Consider the following 23,668-nt stretch of genomic DNA (forward strand, 5'->3'; position numbering starts at 1 on the left):
AAGCTCCCGCCCTCCCACCGTTCCCCTGCGACACAAGCTACCGCCCTCCCACCGTTCCCCTGCGACATAAGCTCCCGCCCTCCCACCATTCCCCTGCGACACAAGCTCCCACCCTCCGACCGTTCCCCTGCGACACAAGCGCCCGCTTGCTGACAATCCCCTAAAGCAGGTCTGTCCACAGACAGCTTTCTGTCTACTTTAACTGAATGCTATGGATAGGCCTCTGGTAATGTCAGGGCAAGTATACATAAAGTTACATAAAGTTGACTACCATCGTCCTTTTATTCCATTCTTAGCTTTCGTTTTTGAATAGAGTGCAGAAATATCTCTAGTGGGGACCCAGATTTGTAACCTAAGATCATGAATATATATCCATTACCTTGACAGCAGATTTGACCAACATGCCCAACTAAAATGTATTATATACATAAGGTTCATTCATCCATCATGCAGTCTTTTGTCGTTGGAAAGGATGCTCCTTCAGGGAATCTGCCATTGGCTGTTAATCCCAGGTCTTAGATTAAGAGAATGGAAAATACAAGGACAACTGGGAAAACCCAAAATTAAATTATGGGGGTGGGAAGATTGGTATTTCAAGTCCCAGTAGTTGACAAAAATTAGATTCTCAAAATGCAATCTAAATGCATGTAAGTTAAGACTTGACAAAAAGAAAAAATCTCACCTTTCGGACTCCAGCTTAGTCTGTAAGAGTTCCTGCTGCTTCTCCAGAAGTTTGGCTTCATGTTCCTCCAGCAGCTGCTGCAGTCGCTCTTTCTCCACTTCAAGCTCCATCTTCTGCAACAGCAACTCGTGTTTCCTCTGTTCGGACAACGCCGACTCTTTTACCCGTGTGGCAACCCCATTACTCAAGCCAGACGTGGCGGAGTGACTGGAAAAGGAGCAATCGTCTGGACGTCTTGCGAGTGAGATTTCCAGTGGGCCTTTCCCATGTGCGCTGTGTGCCAGCTGATGCTACCAGCATTGAGATAGTGGCTGATCTAAGGCACTGTTGCAGAGGTGGCTGCGTGTCACATCTGGATGGCGTATCTCTGCTCTGTCAGAGCTGCAGCACTTCCTCTGGGCACAACTGTCTAAAGGGTAACTGTCTGGGTGGCAATGGATACCACATGCAGATGGGGGGTCAGCTCTACAGAAAGGAGGTGCTGGTAAGGAACACAAGCTATTTGATTCGCTGTTCTGTTTATGGCAAGGCGGAAGGTAAGACCCGTTCAGTTCATTTACAGTTGGCTGTCGAATTTTTGGCACCTGAAAGAGTTGTTAATAATTGTGTTATTTACACATTTATAGAGTTCATTTTATTGAAATAATAATAATAATAATAATAATAATAATAATAATAATAATAAATTGAAAGCATACCGAATCAAACAGTTATTATTGGTCAGGACAAATCATTTTTTGAGAATTTCAGTAGACCAGAGATGCACGACTTGTGAATTATCCCTACATTGTCACACGGTGAACGGGCACCAACCGCTTGCAAATGCAACCACAGCCCGAAGCTTCAGAAGCTACAGCCAAATGCCAAGTGCGTGCAAAAGTTGAATGGCGTCGCTGTGCACCGTGTACGACAACAGCAAACAAAACTCCTTCAAAGATAGCAACAGCAAAAGTATTGCAGCGGTAAAACTTTCCAGGTGACCTGGGTTGATGTCCCCGGAAGGCCCCGACGTTGCAGCAGCCACGTTGCTGCCCACGTTTAGCTCCATCTTTGAAGGCCAGAGCCTGGAGATTTGCTCCTAACAGCTGCACAGCAAAGCATGCCAAAGGCCCGCTCCGTATAAATGGCCGACAATCTCCTCGGTGTCATTATGAAGAACAAGTTGGCGCCTTTCTCGGGAAGATCATCAAGGTAGATTACCTTGGAGTTTCACAACTAAAGACTTACAGGTGTTGAATTATCCTTTATTACGCGCAACTTTCTGCCTCTAACAAGACGCGCTGGTAAAAAACGAATGATCTCGGCTGTAAATTATTCATGAGCATTTTGCAGTGTGCCCGGGGCGTCATCCGTGGCCTTTTCCAGGTCATACGACACCAATTAGAGCAGAATTTTAAATTATTCAATAAGCTGAACTCTCCTGTCGTTTAACATATAGATATCAGTGCGGTAAACAAGTTAAAGCTAATGTGCCCTGGGGGTTTGCTGCGCTCAGCCTTAGGCTCTAAGGCTGCCGCTGGAACAGACAGCAAGAAGGAAAACACTTGCAATGTTTTAATAAGTTCTTAGGCGCCCCTTGGGGAGCCATGCGCCGCTCCTCCTCCCCGTATCCGAATAAAATGATTAAGGTTATTACCAGCGAGCTTCTTAAAGAAGCGCTGAACAAAGGGGAGGAGGAAGAGTTTTGCATGTAAACTTTATATTGGCACACCTGCAAAGATGATTAAATCACTACGAATTTCTTGTTAAGGAATAAAACGGAGGGAGGGGTTGTTATGAGGAGCAAGAATTCGGAGGCAAATTAAACCTACATTATTATACTACATGACAAAAATTTGTGATACCCATTACAGTTATGTAAAGAGCAAAGGTACGTAGACAACTGTGTTCAGGAATTAGTAATGTCCGTGGTTTAAGAACGGGATGACCGGAATGCACATAGGCCAGGCTTCTACCCATTTTTGGACATTTGCAAAAGCTGTGTTCCACTTTTACAAATGTTCAACCAGGTCGGTCATTATTGCAGAAAGGGACAGGCTATGTCCTTTCTGCAATGATCTGTCTTAGCTGCCTGATAGCTCTGAATTAGGCTATGTACACACGATTCTCATCTGATTATGGCCTCAGAACTAGTATCGGACGGGAATCTTACGTGTGTACAGCAGCCATTCAACATCGTTCATGGATCTGTCCTGGCGGAACTTCCACAATGGAAGTTGAGGGGAGAGAGAGCAGCAGGGTGACAGACAATTGTTTATTCTCCTCCCTCCCCTCTCCATACAGCAGAATGGTGCTGTATGTATAGCGCTCATTCATGCATCTTTAACTCTTTTGTGGTTGGAAAGGATCGTGAAAAATCCTTTCCAACGACAAAAGTCTAACGTGTGTACGTGGGCTTACTGGCAACAAAGCTGAGCTGCTCATCACGTGCAGCGCCAGCTTTGACTGCCAGGAAAACCCAGTAATACTGGCTTCCCTTGCATGTGCTGAGGCTGAATAAACTCCCATGAGCCTGGACAAGAGTTATGTCAACTGGTACAGCCAATCAAGATGGACAAAGAAAGAAGATGATGGCGCCTGCAATGGAATGCAGATAGACGAGTCGTGCAGATTTAGTTCAACTATAACTTTTTACGTTTTTCGGTCTGTGCTGATGACCTCTGAGGCAAAGTATGCAAAAAAAAATGTCTGCCTAACCAAAAATCAAGGTTTGATTAGAGTAGGGAAAGGTATAAACCATCTGTAGTGCCGAATGTATCCTCTTATTTTATTTCCTGCCTAATTAATAGGATGAGCCCATGCTGCATAATGGCTACACCTATCACCACAAGGGTCCTTGCTCCAACAGAGAGAGATAGGAGGGTTCTATTCAGGCCCGTTGGACCTAACCAAAATATCTATTTCTGTGCATTGCACAGTGCCTAAAACGAATATATTTCTGCATAACAGTTCTTTTATGTTTTTTTCCTTCCAGCAACACATTCAGTCTATCTCTCCCACTGCGCTGTACCTATGGAGGAGGGGTTACTGCAGGACAGGTATCATATTAGGAATATAAAACAATCATCCCAGTTATCCAATACTCACAAGAAAGGTGTTCTGTAGCTTGGCTGAGGATACCTGGGCACTGCTTGGGATTTCATGAAGAGAGAGACAAGTAGTAAAAAGCTATGTCTGCATTGATGTACATTGTACTGTCGTGCAATGGGTTCAGGAAGTCTATTCTATTGAATGGGCTACCTGCCATACAGCAGCACACAAGAAGAGGGTACATGGGGTCCTACGTATTCTGATTCAGTTGGCAAGGTGTATTGTGGTGCCGAAGCACTCCAACGTTCATTACAATTGTCACTGCACAGATGTGAAACTGGCCTTAGGTGACATCTGACAGATTTTATTTCTTACTACCTGTTGTATCTAAAGGACGAGATATGCAGGGAAATCTCCCCAATGGAACCAATAACGGGAAATCTACATCTGGCAAGCATTTAATCTTACATTATCTCAAAAAGAAATCATAGACAGTGTTATCTCTAGCTCCTTCTAAACGAACGCACTACTCGAACTTTTCAATACAACCCAGCTAATCCTGAAAAGTTGGGTCACAATGTAGGGAACTGCCACCCGCCTACAGCTTCTTCCCACCCAGATGAAAAACATTCCTTGGTTAAACACCGATTGGGTTTTAGATCTACTTTTAGACGTTTGTATACCACCGAGAACCAATAAAAATGACAAGGATTTCCCCCCAAAAATGATTTTGTAATATAAATATCAGAGGAATGCCAAATCAGAGGAATGCCAAATCCGAAGACAACAATAACCAAAGTACTAATTTACCCAAAGGGTAACTAGACCTCAGTAGGGAATTACTGGCATATCAATATGTTAAAAGATATTTTTTTTAATATAAAACTATTGAACACTTCATACAGATGATAAAAACAGTGCCAGATAAATGATCTACAAACATCACATATAATACATGGCAAATAAATGCTATCAAAAATGTTATATTTTGTTAGTCCCGACATGTTTCACGGATACAACAGCTTCTTCAGGGGATTGTGATAGCAGGATAGCATATGCAAATATCCAAAAACCAGAATGATAATCAAATCCAATTGTGCCCCAGAATTACCCAAAACACAATATCATAAAAAGCACTAGATTGCGGTCAGTGATGTCAGGTGAAGATGGTGTTCCCAAGATCATATAAACAGCAGATTTAGGTGAACATGTTTCTAATTTAGAGATTTACTCCAACCTGGAGAAGTCCTAACAAAGCAAACAGCACTGACAAGCATCCCGGGCACAACTGGATTTGATCATCATTCTGGTTCTTTGCATATGCTATCCAAAATCCCCTGAAGAATCGGTTGTATCCGTGAAACGAGTCAGAACTAGCAAAATATAACATTTTTGATAGCATTTTACCATGTATTATAAGTGATGTTTGTAGGCCATTTATTTGGCCTCGTCTTTTATCAACCTGTATGGAGTGTTCAAAATTTTATATTATATTAAATAAAAATAATGTCAACATATTGATATCCCAGTAATTCCCTACTGAAGTCTAGCTACCCTTTGGGTAGATTAGTACTTTGCTTTTAGATGTTGTCTGGGGATATGGCATTCCTCTGATAATTATATTACCAAATACTTTTTTGGGGGGAAATCCTTATTGTGTAATTTTTATTGGTACTAGGGCAGGGGTCTGCAGCATGCGGCTCTTCAGCCTCCTTGTTGTGGCTCCCTTCGGCTGCCACGGGGAGATCTCTGATGGGGGATCCCCTTCCTCCCAAGACACTGCGGAGGAGGGGGATTCCCTATCCGGTGTTCTAATGAAAAAAATCTACCAGTGAAATAAATCTCCCACGGGGCGTGTACAAATGGGTGTGTACAATGACATCCCCCTCCTTTGAACCCCAATTCCTCTGGAATGGGGAGATGTACAAAACCAAAAATGTAGGTGCAAGTGGGGGACACCTGTGACTAACACCCCCTAAAATTTAATTGTTAGGCTATCATCAGAACATAAAGAACTCTGCCCATCAAAAGAATCTACCGTTACACATTGCTGGAGGCACCTGAACCCCAATTTCTCTGGAACAGGAAGGGGGTACAGGTGAACAAAATTAGAGGTGCAAGTGGGGGACACTTATGGCTAACACCACCTACAATTGAATCGCTAAGGCATCGTCAGAAAATAAAGAACTCTGCCCATCAATATAATCCACCCTGTTACACATTGCTGGAGGCTTCTAGCACCTGAACCCCAATTACTCAAGATTGGGGGGTACAGGTGAACAAAATTAAAGCTGCAAATGAGGGACACCTGTGGCTAACACCCCTTAAAATTTCATCGCTAAGGCATCGTCAGAACATAAAGAACTCTGCCCATCAAAAAAATCTACCGTTACGTTGGAAGCCTCCAGCTAATGTAACAGGATGATACGTTAGAAGCTGGAGGCTTCTAGGGGCATAGGTCAGTGTTTAATTTATTTCAAAGTAGGCCTACACATGCACACTTGTTGTAACAGGTAAAATTAAAAAAATATTAAAACTTTTAAAAGTTTATAAACTGTGTTATGTTTTGCGGCTCCAGACTATTTTTCTTTAGTGGAAGAGGAGGCAAAATGGCTCTTTTGATAGTAAAGGTTGCTGACCCCTGTACTAGGGGGTTACGTTGGGTAGATTAGTACTTAGCTTTTGCTTACCAATAAAAATGTCTTAATGTGCAGGTTTTTGTGCATTTGCATTCTTCCTGCACATTCACAGGCACGCAGCTTAGGCAAAGCAGGGTCTCCTCAATTTCACTCCTGGGATTTCAGCCCAAGACTCTACCCTATGATCATAATGTAGTAATACAAACTATCCCTATACTGCTTGCGATTCACTTTTTTTTTCAGTCATTTGCAGCGCAGCAATTTAAAAAACTAAAAACTTATCCTTTAATGTTCAACCTATATTTATTGTCTATGGTTGAGCGTCAGATCATCAAACTTGCCGGAAAGATGCAGAAATCTGCGCCGTTTAACTGGCTTTGATGTAAAAAAGCCCAAATTCCTTCAGATTTGTGAGCTCATCAAGCCAGAACATCCATGAAGGGGAAAATTTTACCTAAGAGGAAAAAAAAAAAATTAAAGGTTTTTTTTCTTCTCAAGTCACTGGTAACTTTTACAGCTGCTGATTAGAAAAACGCCTTTAATTTCCTCCGGCTAAAAAACACGCGGACGCTCGCTCGGAAGTGATGGAGGTGTTAAGGGAACGCAGCGGGACACCCAGTAATTATACTCCTCCTGCAACTATTAAAAGTCATTATACAGCACATGATGAATTGCAGCGCGCCAGAAAAACAGACAAGAGTCCTATTGCAACATCGGAGGGTCAAAATCAAATAATTAAAGTATTTGTAAAGCTGGTGACTCCAATAAGTAATTAAAGTGATAAAAGCCCGCTCATCGAGCAAAAATGTAAATAGGACAAGCACTTCATTTACAGCTCCCCGTTCACACACAACGAGGAAGGGAAGAGGAATGGTGAAGGGGCTTCGGAGCTACAGCAGCCTTTTATGACCATTTTGACATGAAGAAACCCTTGAAATAACTTTCAGGTCTTCAGGGAACCCCTTTAATTAAAAACTATTTCGCCTGGACTACTGTAACCTCCTCCTCTCTGGTATTCCACTAACCCAACTCTCTCCTCTACAGTCTATTATGAATGCTGCAGCCAGACCTATCTATTCTTCCCAACCCATACACAAACTACCCACCTACCTACCCCATACACAGCCTCCCCACCTGCCTACCCCATACACAGCCTTCCCACCTGCCTACCCCATACACAGCCTTCCCACCTACCTACCTACCCCATACCCAGCCTTCCCACCCCTCCTCTTCTGCTGCATCTCTTTGTAGTTCCCTTAATTGGCTTCCATTTCACCTGAGAATTAAATTCAAGCTCCTGTGCTTTGCCTTCAAATCACTCCAAAGTTCTTGTTCCATTTACCTTTCTGACCTGGTAAAAAAAAAATACAGCCCTAGCCATTCTCTTCCCTCCTCCAACGACCTACTAATGACTTCCTTACTCATAACCTCATCAGACACATGGCTCCAAGACTTTTCTATTCAGCTTGCTCCTACTTTCTGTTCATTTAAAAGAGCTCTCAAAACCCATCTTTTTCAAACTCACCTACACGTCTTCTAAACCCTCACTATTTACCCACCACTCTATATCCCACCTCCTATTGTGTGATACTTCACCCACCTCCTAGATAGTTTAATAATAACAATAATAATTACTATATACCCAAGCTGACAGTACATTAGTGTGGTGGTCAGTACAAAGAACTCCTCTTACATTGCTGGCCAGTGGGAAGAATGTCACCCACACAGATAGCCAAAAAGATTATTGGTGTCAGTGGCAAATGACCTGGAGATCCAAAATTCTTACAGCTCAATGAACCCCTAGCAACCTCTGGAGGAACCCCAGGGTTTCACAGAAAATGGTTGAGAAACGCTGAGCTACACCCTGAAGGACCAAAAATACATTTAAAAAAAGCAGTTGCACCACACACTACATAGGCAGCTGCCACCATAAATCCCTTTCCACCCACAGGGCAACTGAATCAAGAAGAAACTTTTGGGATCCCAGCTAGAACTCTTCCTAAAATGCACTTGAACAGAAAAAAAATAAGTTTCCAAAAAAAACTAAAGTCCAAAATTAAACCCCATTAGCATGCAATTTTTTCTTTAAAATAAACCTTTTTACCCCCTTTTCTTACTCAAGCACAACAGTATGTGCCCCCGGGCTGGCATCTTCACTCGCCCCCTCCTTGTGATAGTGTTGCATTGTTGCAGTATTATAGAGACTGTGACCTCTCGCCCATAAACAGCTAATGGAAAGTGACCCAGGCACCTAAGGGACCCTTGTGTTATGCAGTCTAGAAAAGAGAGGGTATTAGGTAAAGTTTTCTTTAACTAAAATGGTGATTAACTAGGGGTATAAGGATAAAGGGGAGGGGGGGTGCCCATCTTTAAGAATTCAAGGAGTCACATTAAGATTCCATAAAACAGTCAAAAAAATAAATCCCAAAAGACGCATCACACCTTTTACCTTTTTGCTATCAGAATATTTTTTATTTTGTACATGCATAATAAAATGCACCTAACAATGGGAAATTAAGCCTATAGAATAGATGAAATTTGTGCTGTATTTAGCCACGATATATGCTCCTTATACAAAAATTCAGTAAAAAAAAAAAAAGTAAAGAAATACCCAGAATTGTCCACAGAAGGTGTAACAATAGCATTTACAGCTTATAAATCTGGAGTAAAGAAACCTAGGAATTGTTGTATTCACCCTGGCATAAGCGTCAATACCAAATCTGCATTGCACGTTCATTGGTTACACACACACAAACTTTGCAAGTGTTTTTGAACATTTGGGTGCGTTTATAGTTACATTTTTGTTTTTTAATTACATATTTTTTTCAGGCTCTGGGAACTGTAAGGAGAGGATTTTAAGTATACTGCAATGTGACAAGGTTACCTCTAGGAAATAACATGTTTATGCAATTAAAAAAGTCAGACAGTTACAGTCACAGCTTTCATTACAGTCAATTGCATGGTGAAAAGATTGTGGAAACCAGACCATCATATGTAGCTACATCTGTGTTTCTCAAGCACCAGGGTTCCTCCAGAAGTTACTGGGGATCCAAAATTATCCATTCGGGCCTCTCTGGTCAGTTTGGAACCAATGATCGTTTTAGCGGACATTCTTCTCAATGGCCAGTAATGTAAGAAACATTCTTCCCACTAACCACCATACTAATGTACTGTGCTGTATGGATATAATAAATTTAGAAGGGGTTCCCTGAAGACCTGAAAGTTACTTCAAGGGGTTCCCCCAATGCAAAAGGCTTCTCTATCAGAATGAGAGCACATGAGCTACTTCACTACACATTCAGCATGCATGGCTCACCAGGAATCCCACCCAGCCATTGCTAAGGCAGTGTTCTCCCCGGACCCTTTTAGCCAGACGCACCACCCGGCACTTTTCAGCAACCACCTCGCTATTTTTGGGTTGTTACTGATGAGTTGGGTCACAAAACAGGGGCTGCCAGCCTTCTACAATTTCTTCCCAGCTAGTGAAAAATAAATTCTGGGTTGAGCTCTGTAAGGAGTATATAGGCCACAACTGGCCGCAAAAAGGACTGCCGGAGGTCAGCAAGCAACAAAAAATAAAATGGGGATGCCATGCGTTTTTACGGTTCTCTCCCTCCCCTGGATCTGTGAGGAGCATTATGAAGATGTCAGATTTTTTAAAACATTTAAAATTCAAATTGTCTTGAGAGCGGATTCATCTAAAATTTATTCGCAGAGACTGATATTTAGCCGGCTGCTATCGAAGCTGATTGCTCTTATATGCGAGCTTTATTCAACTTTCTAAAGGTTTGAGAATACAAAGGCTGACATTTCGGGTGCCGGGCTCGAGTGTGTCATTAAAATGAGATTGAAGCGGGAACATTTGCACTTTATACCGAGAAGCTGGGTTTGTTAGGGAGATGGCGGCCGCGTCAGAGAAAAGGAGAGGGGGGGAGGACGTGTCAGAGCCGGAGACTGAGCCTCTCCCCATTAAAGAGAGCCTGCTTTTACAGTAGCCCAAAAATGATGATGAAGTGATTTACTCTCTGTTGACGCCATCTTTACAAAAGCCTAATTCATGTCTATTTTCAGAGGTTTGAGATGTTACAGAGTTCATCTGAAATATGTTTGCATGTGGCTTTTGCATTTATTGTTGTTCTATATTTCTATCAATGTAGTGGCTGTTTATATGTCAGATAGATCTGTGCTAAATGAAAAAGAATATGTCAGTCTCTGGTAAGAAATCAGGGGGTGAGGATACACATGCATTAATACAAGAACGGATACAGATCCATGAACAAACCCGGCACAATGCATCACAAGCAAGAGAGCAGCTGCTATACTGCAGCCGGGCTTTCTAGGAAAAGAGTCACATGACAATGTTTTGCCCCTGTACAAAGCATTGGTCAGACCACATCTGGAATATGCAGTCCAGTTTTGGTCACCAGTTCACAAAAAGGACATTGTGGAATTGGAGAGAGTGCAGAGAAGGGCAATAAAACGAATAAAAGAAATGGAGGAGCTCAGCTATGAGGAGAGATTAGCTAAACTGAATCTATTCTCCCTTGAGAAGAGACGTATAAGGGGGGATATGATCACTCTGTATAAATATATAAATGGTTCATATAGAGAACTCTCTTCCTGAATATTCACTGTAAAGTCATTACAAAGCACAAGGAGACACTCTGTGTCTGGAGGAAAAGAAGTTTAAGCTCCGGATAAGGAAGGGATTCTTTACTGTAAGGTGTGTAAATGTGGAATCGGCTCCCTCAGGAAGTAGTTTCAGCAACTACTATAGATTGTTTAAGGAAAAAGCTGGATGATTTCCAGAAGGACAGAATATAACTGGGGATTAAAGCTTTAAAATAAAGATAACCGAGACTGCTGATTCAGGGAACATTAGATTGCCTCATGGAATCAGGAAGGAATTTTTCCCGTTGGGAGCAAATTGTACCAGGGTTTTTTTTTTGCCTTCCTCTGGACCAACTTTGTCCATAGGTATTTATATCTGGGATATGTTTATTTCCCGAGAGGTTAAACATGATGGACCTTTTTTTTAACCTGGCTTACTATGCAACATCCACTAAAGTGCACCTATCATTTAGATAAATTACGAGTTCCAATCTAACATGCATGAAATTCCTAACTATAACCTTTAATTTCCTTTTCACGGCTGATTGCCACCAGGCACAATTTTTTTTTGCAGAAGGGACAGATGTTGACCCTTCTGCAATAAGCACTTACCTGCCTGATTGCTCTCTAAACAATAAAAGTTGTGCATACCCATGATATACCTGGCAATCTCAGCTTCCCCTGTCAGGACTGATTGAACTCCCACAGGCCTGTGCGGGACTTCTGGAAGAATAAGTTGGCCAGAGGACGCAACAAGGAGGAGAAGACGAAAGTAGATGCTCGCGCCCTGTGATAGAATAAGGATCGGTGAGTATGACCGGGTTTAGTTCCTCTTATACTGCTGGGATGATTCTACCAGGAATCTAGTGTTGACCTGTACGCTCGCCGATTTTATTTTCATAGAATTATAGAATCTCCCACTCTCCCCTTCATGAAAATGCAAAGTTGGGTGAAAGTTTTGACTTAGTATCAGCCTATCACAGTCCCTGTATAGGAGGGATCAAAAGAATCAATGCAGCTCAAGGAGCAAATCGGTGGTGCTAAACGGCTCTGTAAAAGTAGATAGACAGCTCATTAGTCTGCTGCTTCTCCTTTCACTGTCTGGTTGAGGGCCAAGCCTTGTAAGTCTCAGTTTTGGAAACCAATTTTTCCAGTGACAGATGAACAAACACCCCCTTCAGTTCTATAGAGAGGGGAGGGGGTGGACAAGCGAGTGCAACCCGTGTGCTCTCCTCCCTTGACTTGCATAGTGGTCTTTCCTGGATCTGCAATGAGGGATACATGGAGGATGTCAGGTAAATGCTGTACAGATGTCAAACTCTTGCCCGAGATGAGCACGACCGTTCATCTGATTATCTGAGCGGTGTATGCAGCCTAAGTGTTAACAAAAAAGGGATGTACTGTGTATCATTTTTTCATCATTTTCATTTTTCATGACCGGATGGACAAATACAAACACACTAGTGGGTGAAAATCTCCATTATATGGATTTTTATCTTTGTATTCAGCCTGGATTCCAGCTCTTAATAGGCGGCATACAATGACACACATGCTCCTATTCCTAGCTGGAATCGTCATATTCCCGCTTCCCACAGTCGTATGGACTGCTCTCTCCATCCAACAAACATTATCTGCACCTCCGCAGAGGCTAGACAATTTGCATAATTGATTCGACCATTAAAATGTCCTTTCTACTGTATTAGGAAATATACAGTGTGCTAATTGCTCTTCATTAGGAAGCCACGCTCGGCTCCCCGCTGCCCTGCTGAGTACTTTAGAGATTGCGCGTAGCTTACACGACCCTCCGGCCTTTGTGACACGCTGCGAGCGGAGGGGCGCTTGATCAGAGCTGGAGGTGGAAGGCATCTGTGTTATTACACGGGGGTAACGGTCAGCTTACCTGATGAGATTTGACACTCCCCGCTCCAAGGTCAGACAGAGAACGGTTCAGCTTGTCCTGCTGTTCAGATAGAGATTTCTGGTACAGGCTCAGCAGCTCCTGGCACTCGCGGTATTGCTGTTGCAGAGGTGGAGGTGATTGTTAAGGAAATGTTGCAAACAAGATTAAACATTCGGCCAACAACAACAACAACAACAATAAAACATTTATAAAACAGCGACATATGCTAGACATATATAGGACATTCCCCTAAAGTGGACCTGTCATCACATGTATTATTCATGGCAAGTAATGTATCCAGGGTTCTCCCCAGACTCTTTTAGCAGAGTGCATCGCCCAGCACTTTTCAGTAACCACACCGCTGCTTTTGGATCCTACAGATGAGTTGGGTCACAATACAGGGGCTGCCACCTGCCTACCCACAATGTACCCACAAGGACTTTATCTTCTTTTCTCTCTAAAAGGTCAGAACCATGTTGAACAAGCGCCTTCCAGGACCACCATCTACCTGGACTGGGATGCTGGCTTAGAAATGGCACAATTATGTAAATACCGATGTACATGTAGCTCTTGTGTTAAACAATTCCTGACGCAGATCAGGCCGTGCAGTTCCTCTCACCTTATGACTTACTATACAGTAACAATATTGCAGTCTGGAAGGAGAGGAAACGGATGAATTTCTTTTTGCCTGCAGCATAATTGTGTGACAAAGATTGCATCAAGAACTTCTGGAGCAGCGGTCCCCAACCCCAGGGCCACAGACCGATGCCGGTCTGTAGCTGGTCAGTTGGGGGCCACAAATGACAGGAGGCAGAAGCTAAAGCTGTCAGTGGCCCTCCTTACAATGCTCTAAAGCTAGTGACAGTAGGAGTGCAACCAGCGGGAGCCTGGGCGTCTCTGCTCACACTGCTTACACAGGAGCTGCTGAGAATGGCAGAGCAATGTATGTAAGGCTTCCACTTCTCTGCCATTCCCACCAGCTCTTTTAACTACTCTGCGATTCTCAGCTAGTATGCTGACAGCAGGGGAAGCTGCTGGGAATAGCAGAGTAGTGTAAGGTGTACATATTACCGGGCCCTACTGTCAGAAAGGTTGAGGACCACTGATCTAGACGATGATTGTGCGTGCAAAAAGGTTCATCACCTCTCCAAGAATTATATAACATACAGCAAAATGTGACAGGTTCTCGTATCATTGTTCTATTATGTAAAAGAGGAAAGTGAAAAAGAGCAGCAAATCCTTTTGGATAGCTGGAATGGTACCTGCAGGAGTCCAGAGCCTAACCATTAAAACAACCGATCTAATTCTTTGTAATATCCAACATCAAGAAATTAGCAGGAGATGCTTTAAAGCGGACCTAAACCTGCAATACTCACCTAGCTCCATTCCACCACAGGGCCCCTCCATCTTCCATATTTTCTTCCTGGAAATGGATCTTAGGGCCATCTAGATTGGCCGTGCCAGGAGGACGTAACTCCCATGCAGGCATCTGGGAGTTTATAAACTCCTGCTGAGTGCTAGGGAAGCCAGGATAGCTTGCACAGCTCAGCAACATTTGACAGCTAGGCGGTGATCAAGCAGGTAAGAACAGGTATTCCAGAAGGTACATTGCCTGTCACTTTCTGCAATACCGCCATCACAATCAGAGAGTTTTCAAAGTGGGACTCTAGTTCTACTTAAGTCACATTGCCTGGCTGACCGTCTCCCCCCATACTCCATCCAGCTATCGTTTCTTTCCCATGTAAACAACACACATAAACCTGGCCATCCATATTATTAAACCGTATTTATATAGTGCTTGACATATTACACAGCGCTGTACAAGGTCCATAGTCATAACACTAGCTGTCCCTTAAAGGAGCTCACAATCTAATGTCCCTATTATAGCCATATGTCATTAATACAGTCTAAGGTCCATTTTGGGGGAAGCTAAGTGACCTGGCCAAGATTCTAACCTGGGACCCAATGCTGCAAAGGCCAGAGTGCTAACAACTGAGCCACCGTGCTGCCCTGATCTAAAATAAATAATTACTCATTAAACCAACCCTCTATTGCTCTATGGCAGGGTGCGTCAAACGCTAGCCTGCGGGCCAAATGTGGCCCGGCACGTGTTGTTTTTTTGGCCCCCAAAAGAGTTCTTAATATGAATTGCAGCTGGCCTGCCGCTCCTGCAATCCATAGTAACGGCGGGCCAGCTGCAATTCATATTAAACTGCTGTTCTATAGACGTGAGTACAATGCCTCTACTACAATTTCCAGCATCACTCACGTCTCTAGACCAGCGGCCTCTCTGCCTATGCGTGGCCCCGCATTTTATAGACGCAAGTAATGCCGTAAATTGTAGTAGCAGCATCACTCTATTGAACAGCAGCCTATGCATGGACCCTGCAAAGTTTATAGTGACAGGTAAACTCAATATTCAGGAATTATCATAGAGCTATTGCTATAATAATTGTTTTAATATGCCAGAGAATGCAATGTGAAACCAAATGAATGCAGCAATTCATTTGGTTTCACATTGTTTGTTTTGCTTTGCTAGAGAATGCAATCTCAATAGGAAGAAACAAGAAAACATGAAAATGCAGTAATATGCAGTGGATTGATCTAAATAGTTTATATCAATCCACTGCATGCTCTTCCCATGTGTTCTTGTTTCTTCTTATTGAGATTTTTTTTTTTCAATAAATTTGAAGTTTGGCTCGTGACTCGGTCTAAGTTTTTAATTTCAGCCCCTTGTGTATTTGACATCCCTGCTCTACGGTCTATTTACAATGGTCATATGCCTATGGTAGGTGCAGATGTGTTAGCATAAGCAATTTTATGTGGATTGCAGCAACACAGACCCATAAGCAGTGAGCTGCAATGCACTGCATTTACTGGCACCGGTGTTTTTTTATTTGCAATCTGTGCTACAGTAGCTTTTCTATAGTAATGGACCAGATGATCATCGGGACTTAGCAGTCCATGACTGATCACCAACTGTCCTTCCTCAGAACGCTCCAATCTTCATTTCAGTCTTGCACTGTTGCATCAGCTTCTCTTGCACTGAAATTCTTACTTGTGATTTCACTGCACCCTGTAAGCTTCTTTCAATGCACATTAGAAGCAGCAGCAAGTATGATAGCTCCCACCTAATTTCCTGGCTGGAGCACATTCATCCGTCTCATCTTTCCTCTGCAGCTTTTATTATTCCCTGCCCCTTTTGTTCTTTAGATTTGTGTTCAATGTGTGAATGTCAGCCTGCAAACAACAAAAAAAACAAAAACCAGAAACTGAAAGCAGAGCCAACACAGGGGGCTCTTCATATCCCAGCAATCTGACAGGTGGAATAGATGACAGGGCAGCTACAGGGAGGTAAACAGCATGCTACGCTGCCCGTCTATATGTTCCCCGCCAGCAAACGTCTAAGGTGAGAGCTGCCTTCGCCTTAATTTCATGTTTTGCATTTGCACAAATTTAGACTGTAAAAAAAGTAAAACAAATAAAATGAACGCGGTGTAATTCAGCTGTCATTTCCTCCAATTGCTCATAATTGTAACTATAAAAAAGATAATTTTCAGCCATATGTGCATCTGTATAGACAGCAAGTGGACAATTCCACCGAGAGGCAAGCCGAATCAAACGCTCCCTCTAGTGGCCAGCACAAGCAAAACAAGGTAAGAAGACGTCGTCTGTTGGGGGGGAATAAAAAAAAGACCCAAAAAATAATTGATTTTAATGTGAGAATTACGCTTCAAAAGCGGCTTTCATCACTTACGCCATGATGTATGCAAAACATCTAGGGGGTTTGGAGATGAAGGAGAAGTAGAGGAACAGTTTGAAAGAACAATGGGGTATATTTTAGCAGCTGGAGGGCCTGCAGTAGTCTGGACCTGTAAACAGAACAATCTATAAACAGCAGCTGCTACTTAAGCTGGGCTGAAAGATAGTTATCCACTTCGATCTACAGAGATTGCTTTTTAGCTTGCTGCAGCTAGTACTACACCCCCCAACATCACCCCATTTCCTGGTGATGCATCTGCCCCATGATTGTCTGCAGCCACTGCAAGATTTGCATTTCGATATCCAGCTGCACACATCTGTGTCCAGCCATGGCATCCTACAGGCATCCGCTCCTATCTGCTGCTGTGTCCAGGACCATTGTGTTTTTTTCTTGGAGTTCCTGCAGGATCTAAAGTTGATCCCCAGCCTTGGCTTTAACATTGCACAGTTGTGGTTCCTCTTTTGCACGGATTACTCTGATTGTATTGTACACCAAATCCATACTGCATTAAAACGAGAAGCAAAACCCCACCTTGTTTCCATGTAATAGGACATTCATTATAATCGTGTCTTTTCACCCGCGCCCAACTGTGAGTGAAAGTGATGTATTTAAAGAAATCGGCACTGGAAGTGAGTGGGGCCAGAGTTGACGGGATTTGGTTCATTTCTCAATGCAGGGAAGGAGAACATGAAGCTTCACATGTCCAAATCTGAGCGATCCCTGAAGCATTTCAAGCTGAAGTCTCACTGATGCCATCTATAAAAGCCCAAAGGCCATTGACATGGATAAAGTCAACTTGAAAAGTGAAGATTTGCAAACATTTAGAAATATTCAGTAGGAATAGTTGTGCCTAACCAGTACACAGCCCCCGAGCTGTATATCAGCATTGTGTGATCATTGAGGTTGTTGCTGCCTCTGACTGCTACACTCACCACATTGGGAGTGAAGTTTGGCGCCATCCCTACTATGCTGTTCTTGCTGGAGTGGAAGTTGTATCTGATGATTTGCAATGCATGGAGCTCCCTGGAAATTTTTCTTTTGTAAGCTGGGTGTGAAGGATCTGTAGGCGGGTGGCAGCCCTGGTATGGTGACCCAACTTTTCAGTAGCCAGATAAAAACAGCCGGGTGGTTACTGAGAAATTGCCAGGTGGTGTGCCCAGCTAAAAGGGTCTGGGGAGAACACTGTCCCTGCATGTGTGCAACTCCGTGGATCTGTGCCTTCTACACACTCCTGTAATCTTTACCTAGCTCTAATAGACAGAAGAAATTCTCTGGGCCTATATTATTAAACAGGATTTATATAGCACCAACATATTATGCAGCGTGTACATATAAATAGGGGTCGCAAATGACAGACAGATACAGACAGTGACACAGGAGGAGGAGAGGACCCTGCCCGGAATAGCTTACAATCTAGAAGCTGGGGGATGTATCACACAATAGGAGGGGATATGGAATGGTGGGTGAGTAGTGAGGGTTTAGGAGACCGAAGAAAAAGGGTAGGAGAGGTTGAATCGTTGGGACTTTAAGAGTCTTTTAAATGAGCAGAAAGTAGGAGCAACCTGAATAGGACCAGGAAGACCATTCCAGAGAGTCCGGGCGGCTCTAGAAAAGTCTTATAGCCGTGCGTGTGACGAGGTTATGAGTGAGGAATTTATTAGTAAGTTATTGGAGGAGCGAAGAATGGCTAGGGAGGTATTTTTCCATCAGGTCAGAAAGGTAAGTGGGATAAGAACTGGAGGGATTTGAAAGCAAACTTGCAAGATTGCCTCCTTCACACACAGACACTGTACAACACACAAAGCACTAAGTCAGTAATGGGGAAAAAGATGGCTGAGCCCATAAAAACCTAGCTGCTGGGAATGATGAAAATCCCATGCGGAATCTGGATCCATAAGAGGAACTAACGAGCCAACGATGGTGGCACCTATGCCATAACAAGAACAGGCGAGTGTAATAAAGGAAAAAAACTGCGATCTGGTAGGTATGTATATTTTATTGCAGAAGGGACATCTTCCATCCTTTCAGCCATAAAAGACCTGCCTGGTTGCAAATTTTTAATTATTAACTTTTAGACAGTGCAATAGTAAAGAGAAGTTGCAGAAGTCTCGCAGACACCTGTAATATACAAACGACTATAAATGATCTTCCTGCCTCAACTCCCATAGTAACACCCAGCATATGATCCATCTGGGCTGGTATTTACAGCCGCACTTCCCTTCCTAAGTAACGGTTTGGCTCCAGCATAGACCTGTCACTCGGCGCCATACAAAGAGCTGCCATTGTCTTCAACAGCCTATAGGTTGGTGCGTTTTAAAGCATTCCAATAAAAAATTCATTATGAAGTAATTAACTGGTTAATTATTTATGTAAAAAGTCATCCTTTCTTTGTATGCAGGAGATTGGCCCCATTATTTACAGATAACACGGCGGGGGAGGTTCGTGCGCGGTGGCTCGATCGTTGCTCTGCTGTTACGCTTTCCCCGTACGTCAGCACCTGAGCGATAAAATGCCAGGACAGTGAAAGTGTCATTTCTCCGTCAAGTATTAGTATTCACGGAAGAGCGTTTGCTAAGATTTCCCTTCGGACAGAGCAGGAGAAGGAAAGAGATAGACGCCGGTAATCTTCATTCCACACCTGCCGAGTATTATTTTCACTCTGTTATAGAGAGCCAGAACAACATTATCCCCTCTTTCATCATTCACATTCTAGAAGGAAAGTGTGGGAAGAACTGCTAGACATCTGCTATGTAAGAAAGCAAAGGCCACAATGACGGATCAAGAACTCCGACCTAGGGGTCAATTCTACCAGGGAGGTGCATTACTGTGCAGATTCACATGTTTTGTGGTAAGGCAGACTATCCACCGTGCACAAGTTATGGTCTGCGTTCTCCCTAGGATCTTTTAGCTGGGTGCACCCCCCAGCACTTTCCAGTAGCTGCTTTTAGGTGGTAATTAAAAAGTTGGGTCACCACCCACCTACAACTTTTTCTCACCCAGCTTACAAAAAAATTCTGGGGAGAGTACGGACAATAATGGTTCTTTTAGAAGCCTGATCACCATGGAACAAAATCTGTTCCGAATTTGATAAAACATGGCATTCCAAAGTGGCCAATCTCGTTGTTGTCAGCCTATGCACCCTATTGGCTTCCCACACATCACAACACAATTGTAGCATTGTTACATAGTAAGTCGGGTTTAAAAACATAACATAAAAAACATAAAAGTCTATCAAGTTTACCCAGTAGGGAATTAAACATAGCCCTATGCACATAGTTGGTCCAGAGGAAGGCAAAAAAAAACCCTGGTACAATTTGCTCCAACAGGGAAATCTTTACTTTAAAGCTTTAATCCTTATTTATATTCTGTGCTTCTAGAAACCATCCAACGATCTAAAGAACTTGCTGAAACTACTTCCTGAGGGAGCAGATTCCACATTTTCACCTTACAGTGAAGATCATTCACCTGTGTGTGGCGTGTTAAAACTTGTGTGCACCACAACCCACTGGGTAATATCCATTACAGAACAATGGAAGGGACATAAGTAAATGCAGCCTTAAACTACACTGAATGCTACTTAGGGCTGGCATGGAGGTAAAAGGGGGCTACATCACAAAATGCCCAGTTTTTTCTACTCATTGCACAGCATACTAATCTATAATGTGCCCTGAGCCACTCTGCTTCTCCATTGGGATCCTGGGAACTTTTAGCAGACATTTGGAGTATATAGCAAGTGTCATTTTCTATAAAATAGTGACTACAGAGCAATAGTGTGTAGGTCTATGACATAGCTTTTCATGTTGGGAAAACTATTCGGGCCTTTAGCAATTGTAATGTCTCCTTCACAGGCACCGCACTCGCACATCCACTGGGTTAGGTTATCCGACAAAATACGGCAGGGATCAATATGGATCGCTGTTAGTTGTTGCCAGAGTGAATATTTAAATATTTTCAGGTTCAAGAAAGTTTCATCAGCAAGCTGGTACAAGTAATGAGGATTGGAGTGAAATTCAAAAAGAGACAAGCATTGGAAACCTAGTGCAGACATCCTTGTCCTTCCTCGTCCCTAATAGCTCATAACAAGGACAGGTGAATCCACAGAAGACCGGCATGACTACGGGAAGGACAATATATAATAAATCAGCCATCGGAGATATTGGAGTGCCGCCATTGTTAGTGTTCTAGCTCCTGGCTTGGACATGTAAGCAGAAAGACATGAAATCCTGATAAGTCAGAGAAGAGGCCACAAAGCAAGTTCATGGGCACTTATGGCCACTTTTAAGAAATAAGAGTGGCAATTACGAGTGTTCTCTCTAGACCCTTTTAGTTGGGTGCACCACCCAGCACTTTTCAGTAACCACCTGGCTATTTTTGGGAGGTTACTGAAGAGTTATCTTATGGGTCACAATAGAGGGGCTACAACTTCAGCTTAAAATTTCTGGGGAGAATATTGATAATAATTCTGATACTTTTATAAGCCTGATCACCAAGAAACAAAACCTGTTCCCAATTCGATAAGATGTGGCATTACCAAAGTGGCAAATTGGGCTACGCAAAAGATGAAAAATCGGGTGTGAAAAAAGAAAAGGTACTGAAATCCCTTTATCCAAATCAGTTGCGGCAATTTTGTCATGCCAAAAAGCGTGGCAATTGCTAACCAGTAGCAAACCCACACATTAAAGTATGCGGTTTCATTTCACCTTGCGAGCCGATGCTGTAAATCCGAGCTGGTGGTGTCCTCTATTTTATTTGCGTTTCCTGTGCTGTAAATGTAAACCGTGGATGTGAGCTCCTCTTAAAAGAGGGTTTAGTGCGCCTTTAAAAAGCCAGCATGGTCACCGGAGGAGTTTATGGGCACGCCGCTGCACAAGTCTCTCTCCGAGATGAATAGTTTAATGAACTTGGCATCCCTCACACGGCGCAGTGTGAGCTAAAGTGCTCGGCTCGCCTTGTTTATCTGTTCCCCTGTAATATAAAAGATTTACTTTGAGTTCCACACCACTGATTTGTGCTGCCACTGCTGCAAACACAGTTTACATATATTGGTCGAATGGTAAATTCCTCCCAATAAACGCCATAAACTAACAAGGCCCAATCAACGGGGAATGTTCCAATTTCTTAGCACTGCCGCCGCGGACAAACATCTTTCTTTCAGGGAGAAAAGTCGTCTTATTATACGGGGGGGATTAAGAGCAGGACAAAGACCAGCACCTTGCCATAATGCAGCCTCTGTCATGATCGCAGCCGCTGGAAGGGAATCGATCAATTTCATTTATGTCTTTTTGGAAGCAGACGCTGCGCTCGGCCATAAAATATAACCGCTCAAAGCAAGCGCTGTATATTTATTTAGATACGCTAAGCACAAGTTGCAAAGAGGTTAGGCAATGCTTTATGGGGAATGTATGCAAAAGAAGACTGTTCCTAAAGAGAAATCACTTCTGAGGAAATGGAATTTTAAAGTGGAGGACCTAAGAGTGAAGTCTCCACACTGCGCTATTAACAAGGGGGGTATGGATGCTGAAGCACCCCAGGAACACCAACGTCAAAGGTCTATTAAAAGCCACCTTGTAAAAGTTAACTTTTTAAGGCTAAAAGGTGGAACTTTAGTAAACATCATCCAGATCAGTGCTCAAGCAAGATATGTTTTCAAGCAGAGTGGGAAGAAGCTGTAAGTGGGTAGTGGTCCCTGTAGTGACCCAACTTTTCAATAACCACCAAAAAAAGTGCCGGGTGGTGCACCTGGCTAAAAGAGGCTGAGGAGAACACTGCACTTCTAGTCCAGTGCCTTTGTCTAGGCTGAGATCATTATCTCTGTTGCAGGTAGAAGGAAGCATTTCCTCAGTCCTCTCTGCTGCAGCAGGATTTACCTGTGTGAGACATTTGTAACCTTCAAAGACACCAGGATTTAAATGTGGTGCTAGGTCCATTTAAACCAATTATGTATTCCTTTGGATTTCTAAGCAAAACTAAAAACACAGCCAAAATACACATTTGCTCCTTTACCCGGCAAAAAAATGTGTCTGTGTGATCCTCAGGGGTGCCCAGCTACAGCCAGGGTCAAGATCCTGGCCTGTATGTGGCCCTTGATCAGAGTTGGACAGCGCTACCCTTGAATATCACTCATATTTCCTAATTTATTGCAATAGATTTGTAGGTCACCCCACCCTTGCACAACAGAAGGGGATGCCAAAGGGCAAATTATGAGCAGACCGGATAGACAGGGCTGCAAAGATAAAGACGAGGTGTAACCGGTCATGTAGATGTGTACAAAAATGTGTAATATAGCAGCTAAAAATTGTTCACATTTGGATATTAAACGAAGTAGCTGTAAGTCTAGAGCAGTGTTCTCTACAGCCATCCACCCATCCAGCTGTTTTTAGGTGGTTACTGAAAAAAAAGTTTTGTCACAATACAGGGGAGGCTCCTTCCCAGCCAGTTCAGAAAAATTCTGGGGTGAGCAGCGTGGTGGCTCAGAGGTTCAAATCTTGGCCAGGGTACTATCTGCATGGAGTTTGCAGGTTCTCCCAATGTTTGCATGGGTTTCCTCCGGGTACTCCGGTTTCATTCCACATTTCAAAAACATGCAGTTAGGTTAATTGGCTTCTCCCAAAATTGCCCTTAGACAGTAATAATGACATTCGATTATGGTAGGGACATTAGATTGTGAGCTCCTTCGAGGGATAGCTAGTGACATGACTTTGTACAGCACTGCGTAATAGGTTGGAGCTATATAAAAACTGTATAATAATATTAGTGATCATGGTTTTTCAACCAGAGTTCCTCCAGAGATTGCTAAGGGTTCCTTGAGCATTTAGCACCTCTCAATTCGAGCAATTTAAGTGAGCCCAATCTTGGTGACATTCTTCTGAGCCCAGCAATGTAAAAGCCATTCCGAACACCACACTAACGTACTGCGAGCTCTGGATATTTATAGCAAGGGTTCCCTGAAAAATGAAAACAGCCGAACATGCAGAACCTGGAAGACGACAAGGGAAGGTCAGTGGCAGCAATGGGATGACCATCGTAGCATTACGTCAATTGCT

At 43.1% G+C, this 23,668-nt stretch overlaps 1 protein-coding gene across 1 annotated transcript in view; it reads right to left on the reverse strand.

The window, feature by feature from the left end:
* The window catches only part of KIAA1328 (KIAA1328 ortholog), an 87,759-nt gene that overhangs the window by 43,745 nt on the left and 20,346 nt on the right, over positions 1–23,668 (reverse strand). The window contains 2 exon segments of the mRNA XM_072413518.1: positions 683–1,266; positions 12,863–12,990. Of these exon segments, the coding sequence (XP_072269619.1) occupies positions 683–1,266; positions 12,863–12,990 (712 nt within the window).

Source organism: Pyxicephalus adspersus, chromosome 6 (assembly GCF_032062135.1).
Source record: "Pyxicephalus adspersus chromosome 6, UCB_Pads_2.0, whole genome shotgun sequence".
In the NCBI taxonomy this organism is placed as follows: Eukaryota; Metazoa; Chordata; class Amphibia; order Anura; family Pyxicephalidae; genus Pyxicephalus; species Pyxicephalus adspersus.